Genomic DNA, 18050 nt, shown 5'->3' on the forward strand with positions numbered 1-18050 from the left:
TTACTCCTCAGTAACCACCTCATGGTGGGAGGCAGGCACTATTATTAACAAAGAATAATGTTGTCCTCTCAATGCTATTCCTAGGAGTTTAGTTTTTCAATTGCCACAAAACATTTTTGAAAAATCCAAATTCTGTGCACTGCCAGTACGAACCAGCTGACGACACGATACCATAACCGTGAGAACACATCAAAATGCCCTAACTGGGCGGATGTGTGTGTCTGGTCTTTCCTTTTGCCTTTATCACAAGAGAGTACAATATAAAAAAAATTAAATGCTTTAGCACCATGACAGGTACATGTGGCAGTTTTCAACTCTGCACAAGAGAACTACATCAACATGCAGATGCCCAGGCTTGAGCCCAGAGCTAAGAGGTCAGTTATCTCTGCCGTGGAGCCCAGGTATGGGCAGGAGTCCACCCACGACTGGAATTGTAGCCCAGCTGACCCACTGGCCTAGTTTCTAAAAACATCCACTCCCTACTGCTTCAACGGTCATACTCTAAGGCTGCGGTCACCAACCCTCAGGCCACACACTGGTACTGGTGTGTGGCCTGTTAGGAACTGGGCCGCAGAGCTCTGCCTGCCCCTACCTCCGCCCCCTGCTTCGCCGCTTCCATGGAAAAATTGTCTTACATGAAACTTAAGAAGCGGGGGAGAGTCATGCAGCAGTGGGAGATTGAGTGATCGAAACTTCATCTGTATTTAGAGCCACTCCCCATCGCTTGCATAACCGCCTGAGCTCCACCCCCAATTCCCTACCCGGCAGTGGAAATATTGGCCTCCATGAAACCCATCCCTGGTGCCAAAAAGGTTGGGAACCACTGCTCTAAAGCCCATTATCACTTTAGAATTTATTTCATTGGTACATAAATCAGAACCATATCTGTTTATTTAAATGCCAAAGTAGTTTTTAAAATGATTTTTTAATGATGTGTGAAATTGTTCCAACTTTAAAAATAACCTCAATTTGTTTGCTTTCAGATTTTGCACATTTGTTTATCTTTACAAACTGAGTCTACTCACAGAACTATGAAAATGCTTATTAATACCATATCATGTATTCTATATATCAAGTTTAGCAAATAGGTAGAAATTACTTATTTGCTAAAAGCAATCTTTTTCCCCCCAGGTAATTCAGATGATTCTCAAAGATCACACATCATCTTGCAATCTGATCACAAATTCTATACTGCCACATGATCTTTAATAACATCTAAAAAAAAGAAAAAAAAAAACCAAACAAGTGAGTCAAGGCTGAGAGCACAGCAAGTAACATGATTCAGTGTAGCTGACCAGAACATGGTACTTACCCCACCTTCTGCTCAGGAGGGCTGGGAAAGGAAGGGTTGGAGGGGCTGTACCTAGATTGGGCAGGTGATGGCTGGCACATTCTGTCAGAACAAGGACTGGGGGAAGCAATCTGTGATCTGCTCAAACCTAAGGGGCAGAAGGAACCAGGGCAAAACTATTACAAATTGCATGGTTTCTAAACAACATGGTTTCTAAAGAGATCTACTAGTTCGAAAATAAACTGTTAATCCTTGCAAATAGCCAGTTATGATACATAAGATCTATAAACTTAACAATTTAAGCATGTAAATTAAATTGCAGTGGCAATAATAAAATGTATAAAACCAACCAGCTGCAAAGGAAAGGCCGTTGTTGCTCCCTGAACACCTCTGCATGCCAAGCAAACACTAGACCTTTACACTCTTTGTCCCACTGACTCCCACAGCAACCCTGTGTGGTGGAGGAAACATCACCAGGAGCCCGCAGGCTTGGGGGAGGACACATCGCTCCAGCTGGGGCTCCCCAAGGCCTGACTACTGCACACTCTGCCCACCACTGCCTGTGGGCTTGGGCTGTGCTCACTCCAGCAAGAGGTCCTACAAGGCCCAGGGCTACCCACTCCAGAGCATCCCACAAGCCTTTGTGTGGTGTCTTACTTTGTGGGTGCATTTTACTTCCAAGGCTTCTTTTTGCTTTTGGATGGGGTGTGGAAGAGAGCCGTCTGGAGGGAGCACCCCTGCGTAGTCGTGAGGCTGAGCTGCCTGTAAGCGTTAAAGAGGCTTCGCTCTTTTCCTCTTCAAACGTGCCCACCTGAGGCTCCTCAGAGATAATTCTGTCCTCTGCAAAAATACATCTTTCCGGGGAATTGGAAGTGATGTTTTTGAGAGTTCCCAGCAAGTGCAGAGATGGCAGGCTCCTTGGTGGGAGTGGACTTTTGGAAGGGCTTTCAATGACTCTCTGACGGTAACTTCTAAAAGCATTTTCCAAGCGTTCGGCTTCTTGCTCCAGATCTTTGATCCTTGCTTTAGTATTGGCTACAAATTCAATGTCAGAATCGGGAGAACTACCCTTCACCCCTGCATTTAGATACCTTGTGATCCTTGGTACAACTACATTTGCTATAATTTTTTCCTGATCAAGAGGACTGTTCAAGAAATCCCGGCTTATATCACCAGCGTGAGGCACCACCTTGCCACTTATAAACCTGCTGACGGAACGATCGATTGTGGACTGCTTTGGATTGCGCAACACTTCATTCTCTAGGGCTGCAGATTACAAAAAGATAATTTGAGAAATGAGGGGAACAAGGCAGAGAATACAACTAATATATTAGAGAATATTTTTTTGAACAATGAAAGTAAGAATAAGGACAAACTTGTACATTAAACAGTTTCTGAAGCCATGGTAATAATAACCATTAACATTTATTGAGAACTTATATGTATCAGCTACAGCTTCATACATCTTTCTTTTGTAACACATGATTTCAGAATTTCAGAATCTATTACATACAATTTTGAAATCCAAAAAGCTCTGAGAACTGAAAATTTATTCATAATTTATTTAGTAGCAAAGCCTAACCAGACTTGAACTCATTTGGTTGAAAGCTTGACCTGAACTGCTGTGAAACCGTTTACAATCTTTATTTATTCCAGCATGAATATTCATACATGTGACTGCAAAATAATTACTGTGTTTCACTACAGGATGCCTCCCCAGAAGTCCCAGGGCTGTTGCAAAATGCACAGGGTATGGCCCGGGTTTCAGATAAGGGAATGAGGACCTGACTTCACAACACCACTGTGACCTAACCACTCTCACTGCTCCCATTTCACAGGTGGGGGACTGAGGTTTACTGAGGCTGGGTCACACAGTGGCAGGTCCTAGAGCTACTGAGATTTCCTAATGCAAGGCCAGTGCACGTGCCCATTGCCCCCCTGCAGTGCCTCCTTGTGATGCTACAAGTCAGAAGCTTGCCATGGGCAGTGCAAATGTTCAAAAGAATCCCATCCTCGTTGATCTATTTTTCATGATCAACGAGACTATGATTTCAGCTCTGGGCAGTTTGGCAAACAGAACTGTTGAGAGAAAACAAGGAATGGGAAAGAGTAGAAATGAGTAAAGAGATAAAAATAAAACTAGTGCTGGTAAAAGGGAACAAGGAAAGAGCCAAGTGGGAACTGAGGAAGGCACAGAACAAGAAAGTGTGAGAAACTAGTTGAACTGGTAACACATACACACTTCTTCAGCTTGAAAGCAGCTGAAGAAGAAAGTACCTGAGCTTCAATATCCTCAGGAAGTAGGAAGGGACAGATATGCATCCACACTGAAGACACAGTTAATGAAACAAAGTCATCACTTCCTGAGTGTCTTTTATGTCCCAGGTACTGGACTGAAATCCACCTCATTTCATAATACCCAGTAGGTATTATTATCCCCATTACAAATGAAGAAACTGAGGCCCAAGAAAGTTAAAGTGATGTATCCAAGGTCAAACTAACTTCAAAACTGAGGTCTAAAACAAAAACAGTTCCCTGATTCCAAGGGCAATGGTCTTTTCGCTAAGCCACCCTGCTTTCCCCATGTATTTATATATCTATGAAGGAATACATAAATCTACTGAATAACCAATCAGTCTTATCAGAGTAACAAATAAAAAAGGAAAGCCCAGGATGAATTTGGGGACTTCTGCGTCACCACCACGTCTTTCCTATTTGGGGCATGAGGCTCTCCCAAGCCATAGACTGGTTCACAGGTCATCTTGATGACCCAGTTGGTATTCCCAAAATGGATAGGGAGTTTTATTTCTAAGATGATACACATTTCTATGGCTTTTCTCCTAACATGAGAATTACTAAATATTCAATAAATTACAATCATTATATTTTCACGAACATCAGAAACTACACACACAAAGATACTTATGGGTTAAAAATGTCTCTAACCTCTCTGAGTTTGCTTCAGTTGCAATTTTAAATCAGCAACTTGAATAGTTAACCTCTTTACAGAAGCATCGTAATCTAGTATCTGGGCCTTCAGCTGTGCAGACTTCGCAATCTGAAAAGATTCAGAGAAGGAAAAGAAATCAATGTAAAACAAATCACAGCTCGCTTCAAGAAGAAAAATACTCTTATTGTGCATTTTTCTGTTTTGCCAATTCTGAGAAGCTTCACACCAATAAACGAGGTCCCTACTGAAAAAACAACAAACAGAACGCTGAAACAAGTTTTTCACTACCTTTTTCAGTCATATCAAAGAACAGCTACTCTAGGGCATGCAGGCAGAAATCAGGAAGTCACAGTGAATGTGTGCAGTATTTCTCAGGGTGGGAATCAAGAGATAACAGTGGGAATTATTAGGCACTCAGAAAATTTTATGCTCAGGTGAGTTTGTTTTCCTCTCAATTTTATTACTGAGTACAAAGTCATATAATCACTGCAGAATTTTCTCAGATGAGAAAGGAGTAATTTTTGTTAAAAGAAATGTGATTTACACTGGTGTGACTTGTACATATCTACAAAGTGGACTGGTATAATACTGGAACCAGCAAAGAGCAATACTCACTTCAGTTTGCAGCTGTTTTTGCAGAGCTTGCCTGCGGCTTTCGAACTCCTTATGCTCAAGCGCTATAGCAGTTTCTGCTTTCTTTAATTCTTTCTGAAAAATCACAAGCTCTGGAGCTGGCTGAGCTAAGCCTAAGGAGGTAAAAAAAAAATCCTGGTCGTTATTAACCTTAACAAAAGCAGTTAAAGACATTTTAAATTGCTCCTTTTCTTTGTACCCACATAATTAACATTATGTTAATCCTATTAAATAAACTAAAAGCAATCCTGATTCACAAATTTCAGAACAAAAGAATTTAATGCACGTTATTGTCGACTTTATTACTCTTGGATTCCTACTCCAAGTAAAAGAACTCCTTCAAATCCTCAAATTTACTTGAAAGGCCGTCTCTCTCCTCTACCACGCACAGAGGGCATAGGAGCTTTCTACATGGTCTGCCTGTCCATGTCTGCCCTAAGATCCAATGTGATCTATGCACTGTCAGCAGCAGTCGGGGTCCAGGCAGAAAGCAGACGGCATCATCAATGTGGGTCATCTGAGGACCCTTAATAAAGGGCAACTTATCCAGGACACCCACAAAGGATGGTGGACTATGCTATTAGTACCCCTTGGGCCTAAAGGATCAAGGGAGGGAGAAATTCCCAGCATGAGAGAGAGGGAGCTGGTGCAGAGCACTGGTGAGAGGCACTGTGACCTCGCTTGGCTGAGAGACGCAGCGGCCTGTCTAGGGCCACTATATGTGGAGGTCGGGTGGGGGTGGGGATGACAGCAACCTCGACCTCCCTCTCCGCTTTCACCTGTTTGGTGGTGCCTCCCCTGGCCAAACCCCACCAGTCAGAGGGCAAGGGGAGCCCAGATACATCCACAGAGGCACATTTAGAAAAATATTTCTTCTTTCTAAACTGATGGGAAAAAAAACTTCTTACAGTGATACTATCAATTATGCAACAGCAAGCAAAAAGGAAGTAATTTCAATCCAAGAATCTTAATTTTATAAAATCTTCCCAGTTTAAGCCTCCTTTACAGGTACGGTTTTATAATACTGACTTAACATGAATTACTAGAACATGCAAAGAAAAAAAAAAGACAAACGGTTTAGGAGACGCAAGTTTTCATTTCTAGTTTCTTCCAGTTGTTGTTTAAGTAATTTGTTTTGTGCCTGAAGCTCCACTTTCTCTTCTTTTAGTAGTGAATAATCACTCATCTCTTTAACTTTTTCATTCAGCATGTGGTTTTGTTTTGTCATTGCCAAAGACTGGGCTTTGACAGACTCTAACTCAAGCTGAAATTGAAAAAGGAAAACTTACTTGTGAATGATGACTTTACAGTACTGCAAAAGTAAAAGGTGGCAAGCTGCTTTAAAGCAGGAGTCATGATTTACTTACAGAATTTAGATTTTTACTACAGCAATGAAAGTTATCTTCTGCCCTCGAGTTGGGGCAGAAGTAGTTCTTCTAACTTGAATTCTATAGACACCTGTCCTCTGAAGAAAGTATTTCTGATTATCAACCCCATCTTCCAGATGCAATGAAAGACCCAGTAACAATCACACATTGTAGCAATATATGTTTTTAAAAGAGAGAAAGGGTGAGATAGAAATGATCTCTAACATGTTCTGAAGTGCTTCCCTTTTCTTAATATATCTCATATTTGGGTACAAAAGCCTACAAAGTTCTCAAATAAATAAGTCATCACAGTTGCAAAAATAAATCTTACATATAAAAAATATTTTAAGTAGCTAAAGTTCCAGCTCTCTCCTTCAGACAGCAAGCACACTAATAAACAGAAGTAACAGTGGCATGTGAAAAATGCATCTCATTTTGTTCTAATCTGTACGATAACGATATAATAGGAATTTTTACCTGCTGCTGAGGGGAGGAGAGAAAATGCTGAGGTAAAAACTACATGTATTGGCTACCTGCTGTAAGTCACCTCACTGAATTCCCTCAATGACCATATGATGTGGAAAATATCCCAGAGATTACAGATCAGGAATCCGTAGTCACAGAGCTCACCCAAAGGCAAACAATCAGTAAGAGAGATGGACAGAATTCAAGCAGGAGTCCAGGACCTATCCACCCTTCCAACTATGTGACTTTGATAGAAATGAAGAAGTAATGAATTAACCTCAGCCACCACCTTCTTAACCATATAATACAGTCTAAACATATCAAAAGGACGACTTAAATTATGTATGACTAAAATGGAAATTTCATATATTGCCTAAAATCTACTTCAAAAAACAACAAGATTAACAATTACCTCAAGTTCTTTCATACGATTTACAGATTGATTAAGTTCCTCCTGTTTTGAATTAATAGCTAGGAGCTCCTTTTGCAAATGAATAGCTTTTTCTGAAAGAAAGAACCCACCAATTATAACCATTGTGTTTTTCTAGTGAATACAAAAGCCATTTAATATTTATAGCCAATATGTCAGTCCTAATGACCACTATTTCACAGTCTAAATAGCAGACGTAGGGGTCAAAAATTTCGTGGGCAAGTAAGGAATAAACACTATTACCCAACAGGTGATGTGAAGCTATAACTATCATATATGTGGTGAAATTCCACCTGCTACACATACTAACCAGTTACACCATCTGCTCAGAGCATAGGGCCCTGATGCTAACAGCTCTTAACTTCCTTAAAGACAAAGATCTGTCTGTTATTATTTCATAGTTTTCACTTCAGCTACCACAAGCCTAACATAATTTGTTAAACACATGATGTATTAACCCATAAAAGAAGTATGAGTTTCCACAATATAGTAGCAAAAGGAGAAGTCACACATTGGGTATCTGGTCAATGTCAAATATCCAGCCCTGGTTTACTCTCATAAATCTGTTTGAAATTTCCACCAAAAGTTCAACTTCTTGTTACAGGCAATTTCCTAGAAATATATTGAAATGTAAAATATCTAAAGAATAAAAAATTATTCAACTTCTGTAGTCTCAGGCCAATGTATAAAAGAGTTTAGGAGGTTATATGTCAAGTAGAAATATTATATAAAGCATAAAAATATATTAGAAGTAAGGCTGGATGTGGTGGCTCACACCTGTAGTCCTAGCATTCTGGAAGGCCAAAGCAGGAGGATTGTTTGAGCTCAGGAGTTCGAGACCTGCCTGAGCAAGAGTGAGACCCCATCTCTACTAAACACAGAAAAATTAGCTCAATGTTGTGGCTCATGCCTGTAGTCCCAGCTACTTGGAAAGCTGAGGCAGGAGCACTTGAGCCAGGAGTTTGAGGTTACTGTGAGCTACAATGACGCCACTGCACCCTACTCTGGGTGACAGAGCGAGACTCTGTCTCAAATATACACACACACACACACACACACACACACACACACACGCACACACACAAAAAATAAGAAACTAGGTCACAGGAGACAGAGAAGTTAAAATTTTCCATAAGTAAAAAAAAGTCTCTCATGGTTAGGAGTAATATGTACCTGATGGCAATAAATTACTGTACCTTCTTGACAACCACAGACTTATTTATCAAAATATATTGAAATAAAGTTGGGTAAAATACTGACAATAAAGCACTGGCCTTTATGACTATACAAAGTTTTAAACATGAAGGTCTCCAAAAAGGTAGTAAAAGACAATGATTATTTTAATTTTATAAAATTGAAGTCACAAAAAATGTGTTACTTTGTAAGAACAATGAAGTGTAAGCTACATACTTTTTAATATATAGAACACACCAAACATCAGAACTGAAAAACATAGCTTTTTGTTTCCGCCCCTGAAGAATCACCTTTACTCTTCCTTTCATCTTCAGTCAGTGTAGCAGTTCTAGTGATATAGTCCTCCTTCAGTTCCAGTTGATACCTAAGAATCAGAATAAGCAGAAATGAGTCCTTCAGTTATTAAACGTCTTCCTGGAAGGACTGCTACTAACACAGGCGTCTGGTAGGCACAGGGGCGCCCGAGGGCACTGAAAACGACAACGTGTAAGCTTTCAAGTCTCTCAGTACTAAGGCCAGGGATTGGAGTTCCCGACAGCAAAGGTCCAGGAAAACCCTGCCTCGATCCTGTAAGTTGGGTCCCAAGAACTCAGTCACACAAAATGAAGAGTCATGTTATCATGAGGTTACTGAAAGCAATCACTTTTCAGTTAGTCTCCACTGACAAAAAGGGGAAAGAGATAAATTAAGTTAAACTTAACACAGCACACAACAGACTAAATCCCAAATGATAACCTGGCAGTCACTTCCAGTCCACCTGTACCATCACCCCACCTGCAACCAAGATAAGTACTTTTGCCCTCAGGGGCTAAGCAGTCTTGAGAACCAACTGCCAAGAGCATTATATCTGGATTAGCGATACCAAAAGGCACATTTTCATGGAGTTTTACTTTCTCCTCCCCAGCTGTTACCAACTGCCCTTTTGGTTCTGAGATGGGAGAAAGGAAAGAGGAGCCTCCTGTAGTGAACATCCTCCCAGCTCCAACACTTGCCAAAGTCATATGAGGATCCCCAAAAGCAGACAGATGTCTTCTAGGCTGTAGAAAATGTCACAATGATACCAAAAAGTCCACTATCTCCATAACCATGTAAAATTAACATACACATTTTTATTCATTTATTCCTAAAATTTTAGCAACTACAGGTACTTCAGTGTTCGCTACTTTAGTATAGGAGCTGACATAAAATATGTGCCTAAAACGCATCATTTCAAAATCAATAGATGAAAAAGCTGCTGTATTTCTTTTTTTAATAGATTCGCTTAAAGAATAAACCCCAAGAAACCTTTGCAATTACTATATAACAGAGTATCAATGACAAATTATGAGCAAGGCAATAAAAAGGGGCCAAATAAAAAAGTGCCCAGAATACCTTAGTTATCTCCTCACTATACATTTACTTAGCAAACATTAACTGAGCACTTTCATGTACCAGATGCTATACCACCCACTGAAGAGAAAAGTTGCTAAATGGGTGTAATGTCTTTGCACTAGAATATTATTCACTGGGACACAAAACTCAACTACAGAAAAGCCAAGTAACCATAGTTGTCCTTATTTTCCTTTCCTTATATTACTGCTTCACATAGTTAATTTTAGTTCTTTTCTTTTGATTCTGGCTTTGCAGAACCTTGAAGGAATACAAGGCACATGTTCACTGACAAATGGTATGACCACTAAGTATGATAATTTCTAAATTGTTAGATATCCTCATCTTAGTGGCAATATGAGTGGGGTGGGGTAGAGGAAAAGAGAAGTGATTATAATTCCAATTACAGCTTATCAACTGTGCAAGCTGAGCGTACAAGGTGCCCTAAAAATTAAAGTAAATCACAGGCCCTCAATAAATATTAGTGAAGCTATGAGTAAGAAGAGCAGAGGATGCAATTCTTTATGCTGTATCTTTTAAAAACTATCCTAATTCAAATAGTCACGGTGAAGGACTGACTTGATGAAAATATATATTTTTTTCAAACACTAAAGTTTGCCATAAAATGTGAGTCAGAAAACTACTTCATCAGTTTTTGTCATGTTTCCACCAACTTAATTCAAACATATTACTTCTTTAAAAATGCCAAGCAATTACTTTAGAAGTTCATTCTTGAGCTTTTGGTCATAGGTCTCCTCAATAGTCTTTAAATTCTGTTCCCGTCTCCTAAGTGTCTCAGTGATACTTTGATTTTTTTCTTCTTGGAGCTTCTGGGTCCTGAAATTAGCAAAAATATACAGAGCAAATAAACTACAATATCTGAGGTAACAAACTTAGGAAAAAAATACCACGTGTTTTTAGTTCAATACACTGAAACTGTTACGTGACTGTCACTACCAGGAAGTAAAAGGGAAGAACCCAAAGTCCTCCGTGTGTTTTATGAACTGATCCAGGCACGGTGTACGGGCTCTAGCAGAGGGAGCCTGTGGTGGCAGCACCTGGCTGGGGGTGGTGGCAAAGAGGAGCAAAGTGGTTTCTCCCAGAAGATGAATAACACTTCACGGTTGCCGGAGACAAACGGTCATAATCAATTCAGGCGTGAAAGAATGATATCATTAGTCACAATGTTATAAACAAAAGTTACTGTACTCATATGCTTGTCTCTTCTATAACACTGCTTCTAACTGCAGGATCTAACCAATTAGCCCACAGATATTAAGATTTGTTGTCATTTAATAATCTATTGATTGAATACTGAAGAGAGTGCTAAAAGAGAGAACAAAAGATGGGTGGCTCGACCAGCACTTCCAAAAACCAAAGAATTGGCCGGGCGCAGTGGCTCATGCCTATAATACTAGCACTCTGGGAGGCTGAGGTGGGAGGATCGCTTGAGCCCAGGAGTTTGAAGTTGCTGTGAGCTAGGCTGACGCTACAGCACTCTACTCAGGGCAACAGAGTGAGACTCTGTCCCAAAAAAAAAAAAAAAAATACCAAAGAACGGAATGGTCTTCATAGGGAGACTTTAAATCAACCATAGCACCAATTCCCAAGCCAAAGTGGGTCACAGGTGCTGAGATCCTGCCAACCTGAGAAGCGCTACAGAACTCTGACTAGTCCAAGAACAGGTAAAGGTGCTATGTATCAGCTCCCTCTGCTGGCGAATCTGGAAAGCCAGTAGCAGTAAGTCACATTTATTTCGCTTACCTGCTTAGAAGGCGGGAAGAGGAATAAAGGAAAAGGAATAAAGGAAATGGAGGTAAAGAAGTGATTATATGATCACGAATTCTCTCTGCCCAAACTCTGTTCCTTTTCTTTTCTCTCTTGATCAATTTACCTCTTCAATATTGCCAAAAATAGAGTAGATAGAAGAAATCAAACGAATCCAGACAATAGAAGTGAGAAAACATTAATGAAGATGGAGACAAATTTTTTAATGAACTAAGTAAGATTTATGGAGTACCTATGGGTGTCAATTAATAGCAAATTCCAAATGAGAAAGAAGGCTTATTGCACAAACTACACATGGGTGAGCTTGCTATCAATCCCAGGTAAGATTTGAAGGATGAAATATTTGTCTGCATTGAGAGTAACACACACACAACCATGAGAAATGGTAAATGCTGCAGGCCTGGATATATGTAATTTGGTTACTATACAATACACACCTGAAACTATCAGATCTGAATGAATGTAACTGCAAAACATACAATCTGTTCAAGTATTATTAACTTCTCCAAATTATCTGTCTGGTCTTACTGTGGCCTGATGATGGTATCTCATTCTGCTTTTCATCTTAATGTGTAATATTTCAAAAGCAAAAGCCTAGTGTTTGTTTCTCTTAAGTTGTACCTTCTAACGCTAGGTGATATCACCTTCACAACCAAGAATTCTACGTGGCAATTTAAGAATATTTAGACATATATTTAGTAATTCTTTTTACTCTCATTCATTCTATAAACAATATGAACACATGTATTACTTACAATTCAAAAGCTTCAACTCTTTGCTTCAGCTCTGCTTCTCTGCCTCTTAGCAAATCCATATCTTTCAGTAGAAGCTGCCTTTGAGCATAAATTTCTTTTGTTTCAATCTGTATAGAAAATCTTTAATTTTTAGCAAGCAAGCTAAAGAAAATAAAAACAGATTTGAACTGATACACTGCTTCCTAAATTCCAGAAAACAATCAAAGTACAGACATCTAGGGTAACAGTTTCACCTTCAAGAGATTCCAATTCAAGGTATACTTTTTGCCTATTCTAGTTGCACAAAAATTTCCTCCGTTGTGTAAAAAAATTACTCCTCCAACAACTGTTAAACTATATTACCCTATATTCCTACCATCCTTTGTCTAATTATTCTACTTAGTAACATCTCTTAGTTCCTCAATTAAAATTTTAAGTTCTTTGGCAAGAAAAATTAAGCAAAATGTGCATTCAGCAATAAAACTCCCAGAGACTAAAATCCCCATGGTACTGGTAGTGGGTGAATGTTCCAGTTCATGGGTCATTCTGACTCAGTGTTAGCAAGCTCGTATGAACTCCTGAACAAACAGGCCATCCTTCCATGTATGTGTTCCCTTCACAAGGAGTTACCTATCACATGTCAAGCAGCACACTGGGAGCTGGATATAAAAAGGCAGACAGTCCCCATCTTTAAGGACCTCATAATTTACTCAGGGAGAGAGAAACAATCACACTAGGATGTGATGATTTCATCACTAAAGTACATAAATACCACCTGCAGGAATGAGGCCTGAATGAGTCACTCAGGGGGAGTCGGGGAAGGCATTACCGAGGTGATATTCAAGCTGAGTCTTGAAGGACAGTACAGTTTTGAGGGAGAGAAGGGGACAGACATTCCAGGTCAAGGAATAAAGACATGATGCTTTTTATGACGATGACAATCCTTCTTCAAAGCCTTCAGATAATCAAAGTAAATGGGGTTCTAGGCAGTCACCTATCTTGAAAATAAAGTTGTTAATCTAATGATCAAATCATCTGAAAGATCTGTGCTTCCAGCATTTTATTTCTATAGCTGAAACGAGCCCAATTCCCAGAAATTCTATACAAAATTGTAGAGGGAGTGCACTTAGCATTAAACAGCCAGGTGTTATTGAGAAGGCGGACAATAGGAGGAAGTCCTCCTACTTTCAACATCTCCTGACAGCAGTAGTTCTCGAGGTATGTTGGAAATAGTGCCACAAATCCAGTCTGATTTAAGACATGCCCTTAGGAAAGGAATATGTTTTCCCAAAGGAGTCCGTCCAATCCCTCCTGCCAACACAGACTCCCTGCCACCTGTCCAGTCACCTTCCTGAGTGACAAGATCAAACAGCCACGTGGATGACACTCACACCCCTGGAATCCTCTACTCCAGGGACCTTCACACCCTTGCTCACTTCTGCAGCTTCCCCCAATGGCAGCATACTGCATTTTGTTTCCAGTCTCCACTTGAAGCCTCACCCTGCAACTCTGTACTCTTGGTTCCTAGTTCCACCTGCCAATCTCTTCAGACCTCCTTGATCACTGAGACTGCCACATAACCCTTCCTTTTCCCCTAGATTAGGAGCCACCTGCCCTATCCTCTGGGACCCTTCACCACCCAGCAGAGGCCCAGCATCTCCAATTAAATAGGCTGCCTTTCTCAAGTCAAATAAATTAAGCTCTGCAAAGCTGTACTCCCCAAGCACCTCTGTCTTTCTGCCCTCACTGAAAGGGACCAAAAGAGCCACAAATTACAAATCCTCCCCAGAGCTAGAACAGAAAACTCACCTACAAGCAAATGGTTTGGTCTCTCCCAATTCCAGGCTCCCTCCATCACCTGGGCCCTCAACACAGTCCTCTCTGCTTTACGGAGCTATTCTTCCCTGAGCACAGGAGCTGCTCCACACCTCCAAGCCACTCCTAAAACCTACTACCTGATCCCCTAATCTGCCTGAGAAGATGGAGCTTATGCAGTGTGAATTTCTTATAATTCCCAAGTGCACGTTCACCTCCACAGTTCTTTCCTTTCCACCAATCTCAGGAAGGAAGTCTGCGTATCCTTTCCAAGGCCCACCCTTCCATTTGCACTCTTGGCCCAGTCCCTATTGCTCCTCTAGGGCCTTGTTCCATCGTTTGTCCCACCTGTTCCTGGATCGTGGGCCAACCCACTAACAGCTGCAGGAAATATCCACTCAATAAATTATCATACCTCCTGGTGCTTTCGAAGTCTCTCAAGGGTATTCTTTTCCCGAGAAATGAGGGCTTCAGATTTTACTTGACAAGCTTTCTCAAATTCATTCCGAAACTCAGCTAATTCCTTCTCATGCTTTCTTTTCTCTTCCATTTTAATTTTTGCTATTTCAGTGTATTTAAAATACTTCAACTGCAAATAGATACCAAAAAATTCACCAATTACTATACTAAAGAAATAGTAACAGCTGGGCATGGCGGCTCACGCCTGTAATCCTAGCACTCTGGGAGGCCCAGGCGGGCAGATTGTTTGAGCTCAGGAGTTCAAGACCAGCCTGAGCAACAGCGAGACCCCCGTCTCTACTAAAAATAGAAAGAAATTATATGGACAGCTAAAAATATATATATAGAAAAAATTAGCCGGGCATGGTGGCACACGCCTGTAGTCCCAGCTACTTGGGCGGCTGAGGCAGAAGGATTGCTCGAGCCCAGGAGTTTGAGGTTGCTGTGAGCTAGGCTGATGCCACCCGGGCAACAGAGTGATACTCTGTCTCAAAAAAAAAAAAAAAAGAAATAGTAACAAACTTCTCTCCATGGTTAGGTTTAATATTAATGTTCTGCCCAAATGTTACATTTAGTTTAGTTCACCTTTAGTTTTATGTCATTCACCGTACCTGTAGGATTCATTCAAAGGCACAAACAAATGACATCATTGGAAATAATAATAATATGCACCCAGTACAGTATCCCATTCTTTAATAAAGGTTCTAGATATTTCGCATATACCTAAGATTAAGACATTAGAAGACAAGCAAAAGTATCACTCTTGTTAACAGCAACAAGATAAAGCTTACCTTTTGACACATTTCATCCTGAAGTTGCTGTTCTATTTCTCTCTTATATTCATTTAACTTTATTTCTAAAGACTCTAACTTGGGACGCTGAGGGTAAGCACCCGCAAACTGATCATCAATAAGCTGAAGCTTCTCAGCTATTAAAAAATAACAGATCAAATCAGGATATATAAACATTGTCAAGTGCACAAGAGGCCAGACCTCTGAACAAAAGAGTATACTTAAGGGAAACCATAAGGATGTCACAGTTTAAGTCAGAAAATACTGGAGTCACCTCCCAGTCTCTAAGTGCCAAGGCAGAGAGTTCTTTCATTGACCTTTGATTAAAGTTGACTTACATGTTCAAAACGATGACTTTAAAAGAATCAAAGAAAATGTATTTCAACCCCTCCACTTTGCAGATAAAAAAGTAAATGCTCATATAGTTTAAGTAACTGCCAGAGGATTAAGCAACTACACAACAGCACAACTGGGACTAAAGTGAGATCTACTGACTCTCTTTCATGCCAGTGCTTTTTCCACCAGGCCAATGGCCCTTGAACCAACTGCACGTCTGACTCAATCACGTAGTAGAGTGCAAACCTGAACCCGGAATACAATCTCAGCCACATATAATAACCACCAAAAAAGTACGTGCAAGGAAAAAAAAATCTGGCACAAACAGATTAAAATATTGACAGTGTTTGTCTCTGGTAGGCATGACTTTAGACATGTTTTCCCATCTATTCTTCTGTATTTTCCAAATGCTCTATAATTATGCCGTCCAATACAAGACTCTCTAGCCACTTGTGGCTATTGAGTGTTTGAAATGTAGCCAGTCTGAATTGAGATGTACTCTAAGTGCAAAAAACACATCAGATTTCAAAGACTTAGTATAAAAAATAAATATAAAATATCTCATTAATTTTTTTTATATTGAGCACATGTTGAAACGATATTTTGGGTGTATTGGGTTAAATATATTATTAAAACAAATTTCACCTATTTCTTTGAACTTTTTGTGGCTACTAGAAAATTTAAAATTACATATGTGGCTCACACTATTGCACACCACTGCTTTATAATAAGCATGTAACATGTTTCTAATGCAATGAAACTTAATTAAAGGCCTAGTCATACAATACAGTTTTTTACAAATTATGAACATATCTTCTTACAAGTTAAAAGCACTGTTACCATTTAAGAGTAAGGACTGCTGGACACAGTGGCTCACGCCTGTAATCCTAGGACTTTGGGAGGATCCTTGAGGCCAGGAGTTCTAGACCAGCCTGAGCAAGAGCTAGACCCCCATCTCTATAAAAAACAGAAAAATTAGCCATGCATGGTGGCACATGCCTGTAGTCCCAGCTACTCGGGAGGCTGAGGCAGGAGGATTCCTCGAGCCTAGGAGTTTGAGGTTGCTGTGAGCTACGATGATGCCACTACACTCACTCTACCTGGGGCAACAAAGCGAGACTGTTTCAAAAAATAAAAATAAAAAAGTAAGGAAAGTCCAAGAAATAGGTTAAGGACATCATTTTAAACAGCTGTTTCCCATCTCTACTGAGTACAAAACTAAAGGGCAGAATGATATTGTACAAAGGCTGCATAATACAAAATACAAAAAGCTCTAATCATAGAACGGAAAACTTGAACTCTTAGTTCAGACCCAGACTGGGTGTTTCCAAGTTGCTCTTCTTTTCTTTGTGAAATTGCTTTCAAAAAGAAAAAAAAAAAATACAAGTTGCTCTTCCTCTGAGGACCTTGGCTTCCTCAACTATAAAACAGTCATGCGCCAATGACTTCTCCAGCTCTCCAAAAGCAAATAGTCTATGATCTTCCACTTAGTGGCTGTAAAATAAAGTTAGACGAGACACCAGGAAGAATCTCCCAGTTAAGAGGTCAAACCCAACCAACAAAGAAGAATGTGGGCCTTTGGATCTCTGCATGATGTGACCAACATAGCCCTGGCATCCTTGAAGATAGGGAATGACATTGGAGAGCAATTCCTGGTCCCTTCTAACAACATGATTCCAGAAGAAATGAATTCCCTTGCCACCTTCAGGTTACATATCTGCAGTTCAAGGAACCACCACATGATACGGTAAATCAGGTAATTTCCTTCATTCAAAAAGAAAATAGCAGAACTAGAATTAAGAAAGAAGGTTGTAATTACCAAGGGAGTCTTGGCCAGGAAATGTCGAACTTGTCTGAGTTCCTGTATCACAACTCTCTTTAGCCTGATGATGTTCTGCCAACTCTTTTAAAAAATACGTAAGAAAACCTAAAAAACACAATAGTCATAGTTTTGTTTCAGAACTTTCATTCCACCATTGCTCAGTCACTACTTATATAACCTTGATTATATAATAACATCATTTTTACATTATATCTTTTCTTTTAAGAATAATTTGAGGAAAGGCCTTTCCAAGTATGATACAAAGCCTGGAAGGAATAAGAAGAACTATTTATCAATCTAACCACATAAAAATTAAAAACATATATGGCATGAAATAAAACCAAATGAAAAATGATACACTGGAAAAAAACGTTTATAATAATATGAAGACAGGACTAAATTTTCATAATATCAAAGAGCTCTTACAAATCAGTAAAATAGAAAAATGAGGAGAGACAGGGACAGTTCACTGAAAAAAGTCAAATTTCAAATATACATGAATTTTAAAATGTTGAATAAACACAAAATCATAAATAAACGCAAATACAACAGAGAAACCATATTTTCCCTATAATATCGCTTAGATTAAAACTTTGATAATACTAAG

At 39.7% G+C, this 18050-nt stretch overlaps 1 protein-coding gene across 4 annotated transcripts in view; it reads right to left on the reverse strand.

The window, feature by feature from the left end:
• Positions 1 to 18050, reverse strand: part of OFD1 (OFD1 centriole and centriolar satellite protein) — a 32670-nt gene that overhangs the window by 7548 nt on the left and 7072 nt on the right. For 3 of the 4 annotated variants that reach the window (XM_045537555.1, XM_045537554.1, XM_045537556.1), the window contains exons 6-17: positions 17441 to 17548; positions 15286 to 15422; positions 14451 to 14624; positions 12242 to 12348; positions 10416 to 10535; positions 8621 to 8694; positions 7119 to 7210; positions 5949 to 6138; positions 4857 to 4987; positions 4238 to 4349; positions 1949 to 2557; positions 1313 to 1439 (exon numbers count right to left, since the gene is read on the reverse strand). In XM_045537555.1, the coding sequence (XP_045393511.1) occupies positions 1313 to 1439; positions 1949 to 2557; positions 4238 to 4349; positions 4857 to 4987; positions 5949 to 6138; positions 7119 to 7210; positions 8621 to 8694; positions 10416 to 10535; positions 12242 to 12348; positions 14451 to 14624; positions 15286 to 15422; positions 17441 to 17548 (1981 nt within the window). The remainder of the gene's footprint in view (positions 1 to 1312; positions 1440 to 1948; positions 2558 to 4237; positions 4350 to 4856; positions 4988 to 5948; positions 6139 to 7118; positions 7211 to 8620; positions 8695 to 10415; positions 10536 to 12241; positions 12349 to 14450; positions 14625 to 15285; positions 15423 to 17440; positions 17549 to 18050) is intronic. The other variant, XM_045537557.1, reaches the window with a different exon arrangement.

The sequence above is a fragment of the Lemur catta genome, chromosome X, assembly GCF_020740605.2.
Source record: "Lemur catta isolate mLemCat1 chromosome X, mLemCat1.pri, whole genome shotgun sequence".
NCBI classification, from domain to species: domain Eukaryota; kingdom Metazoa; phylum Chordata; class Mammalia; order Primates; family Lemuridae; genus Lemur; species Lemur catta.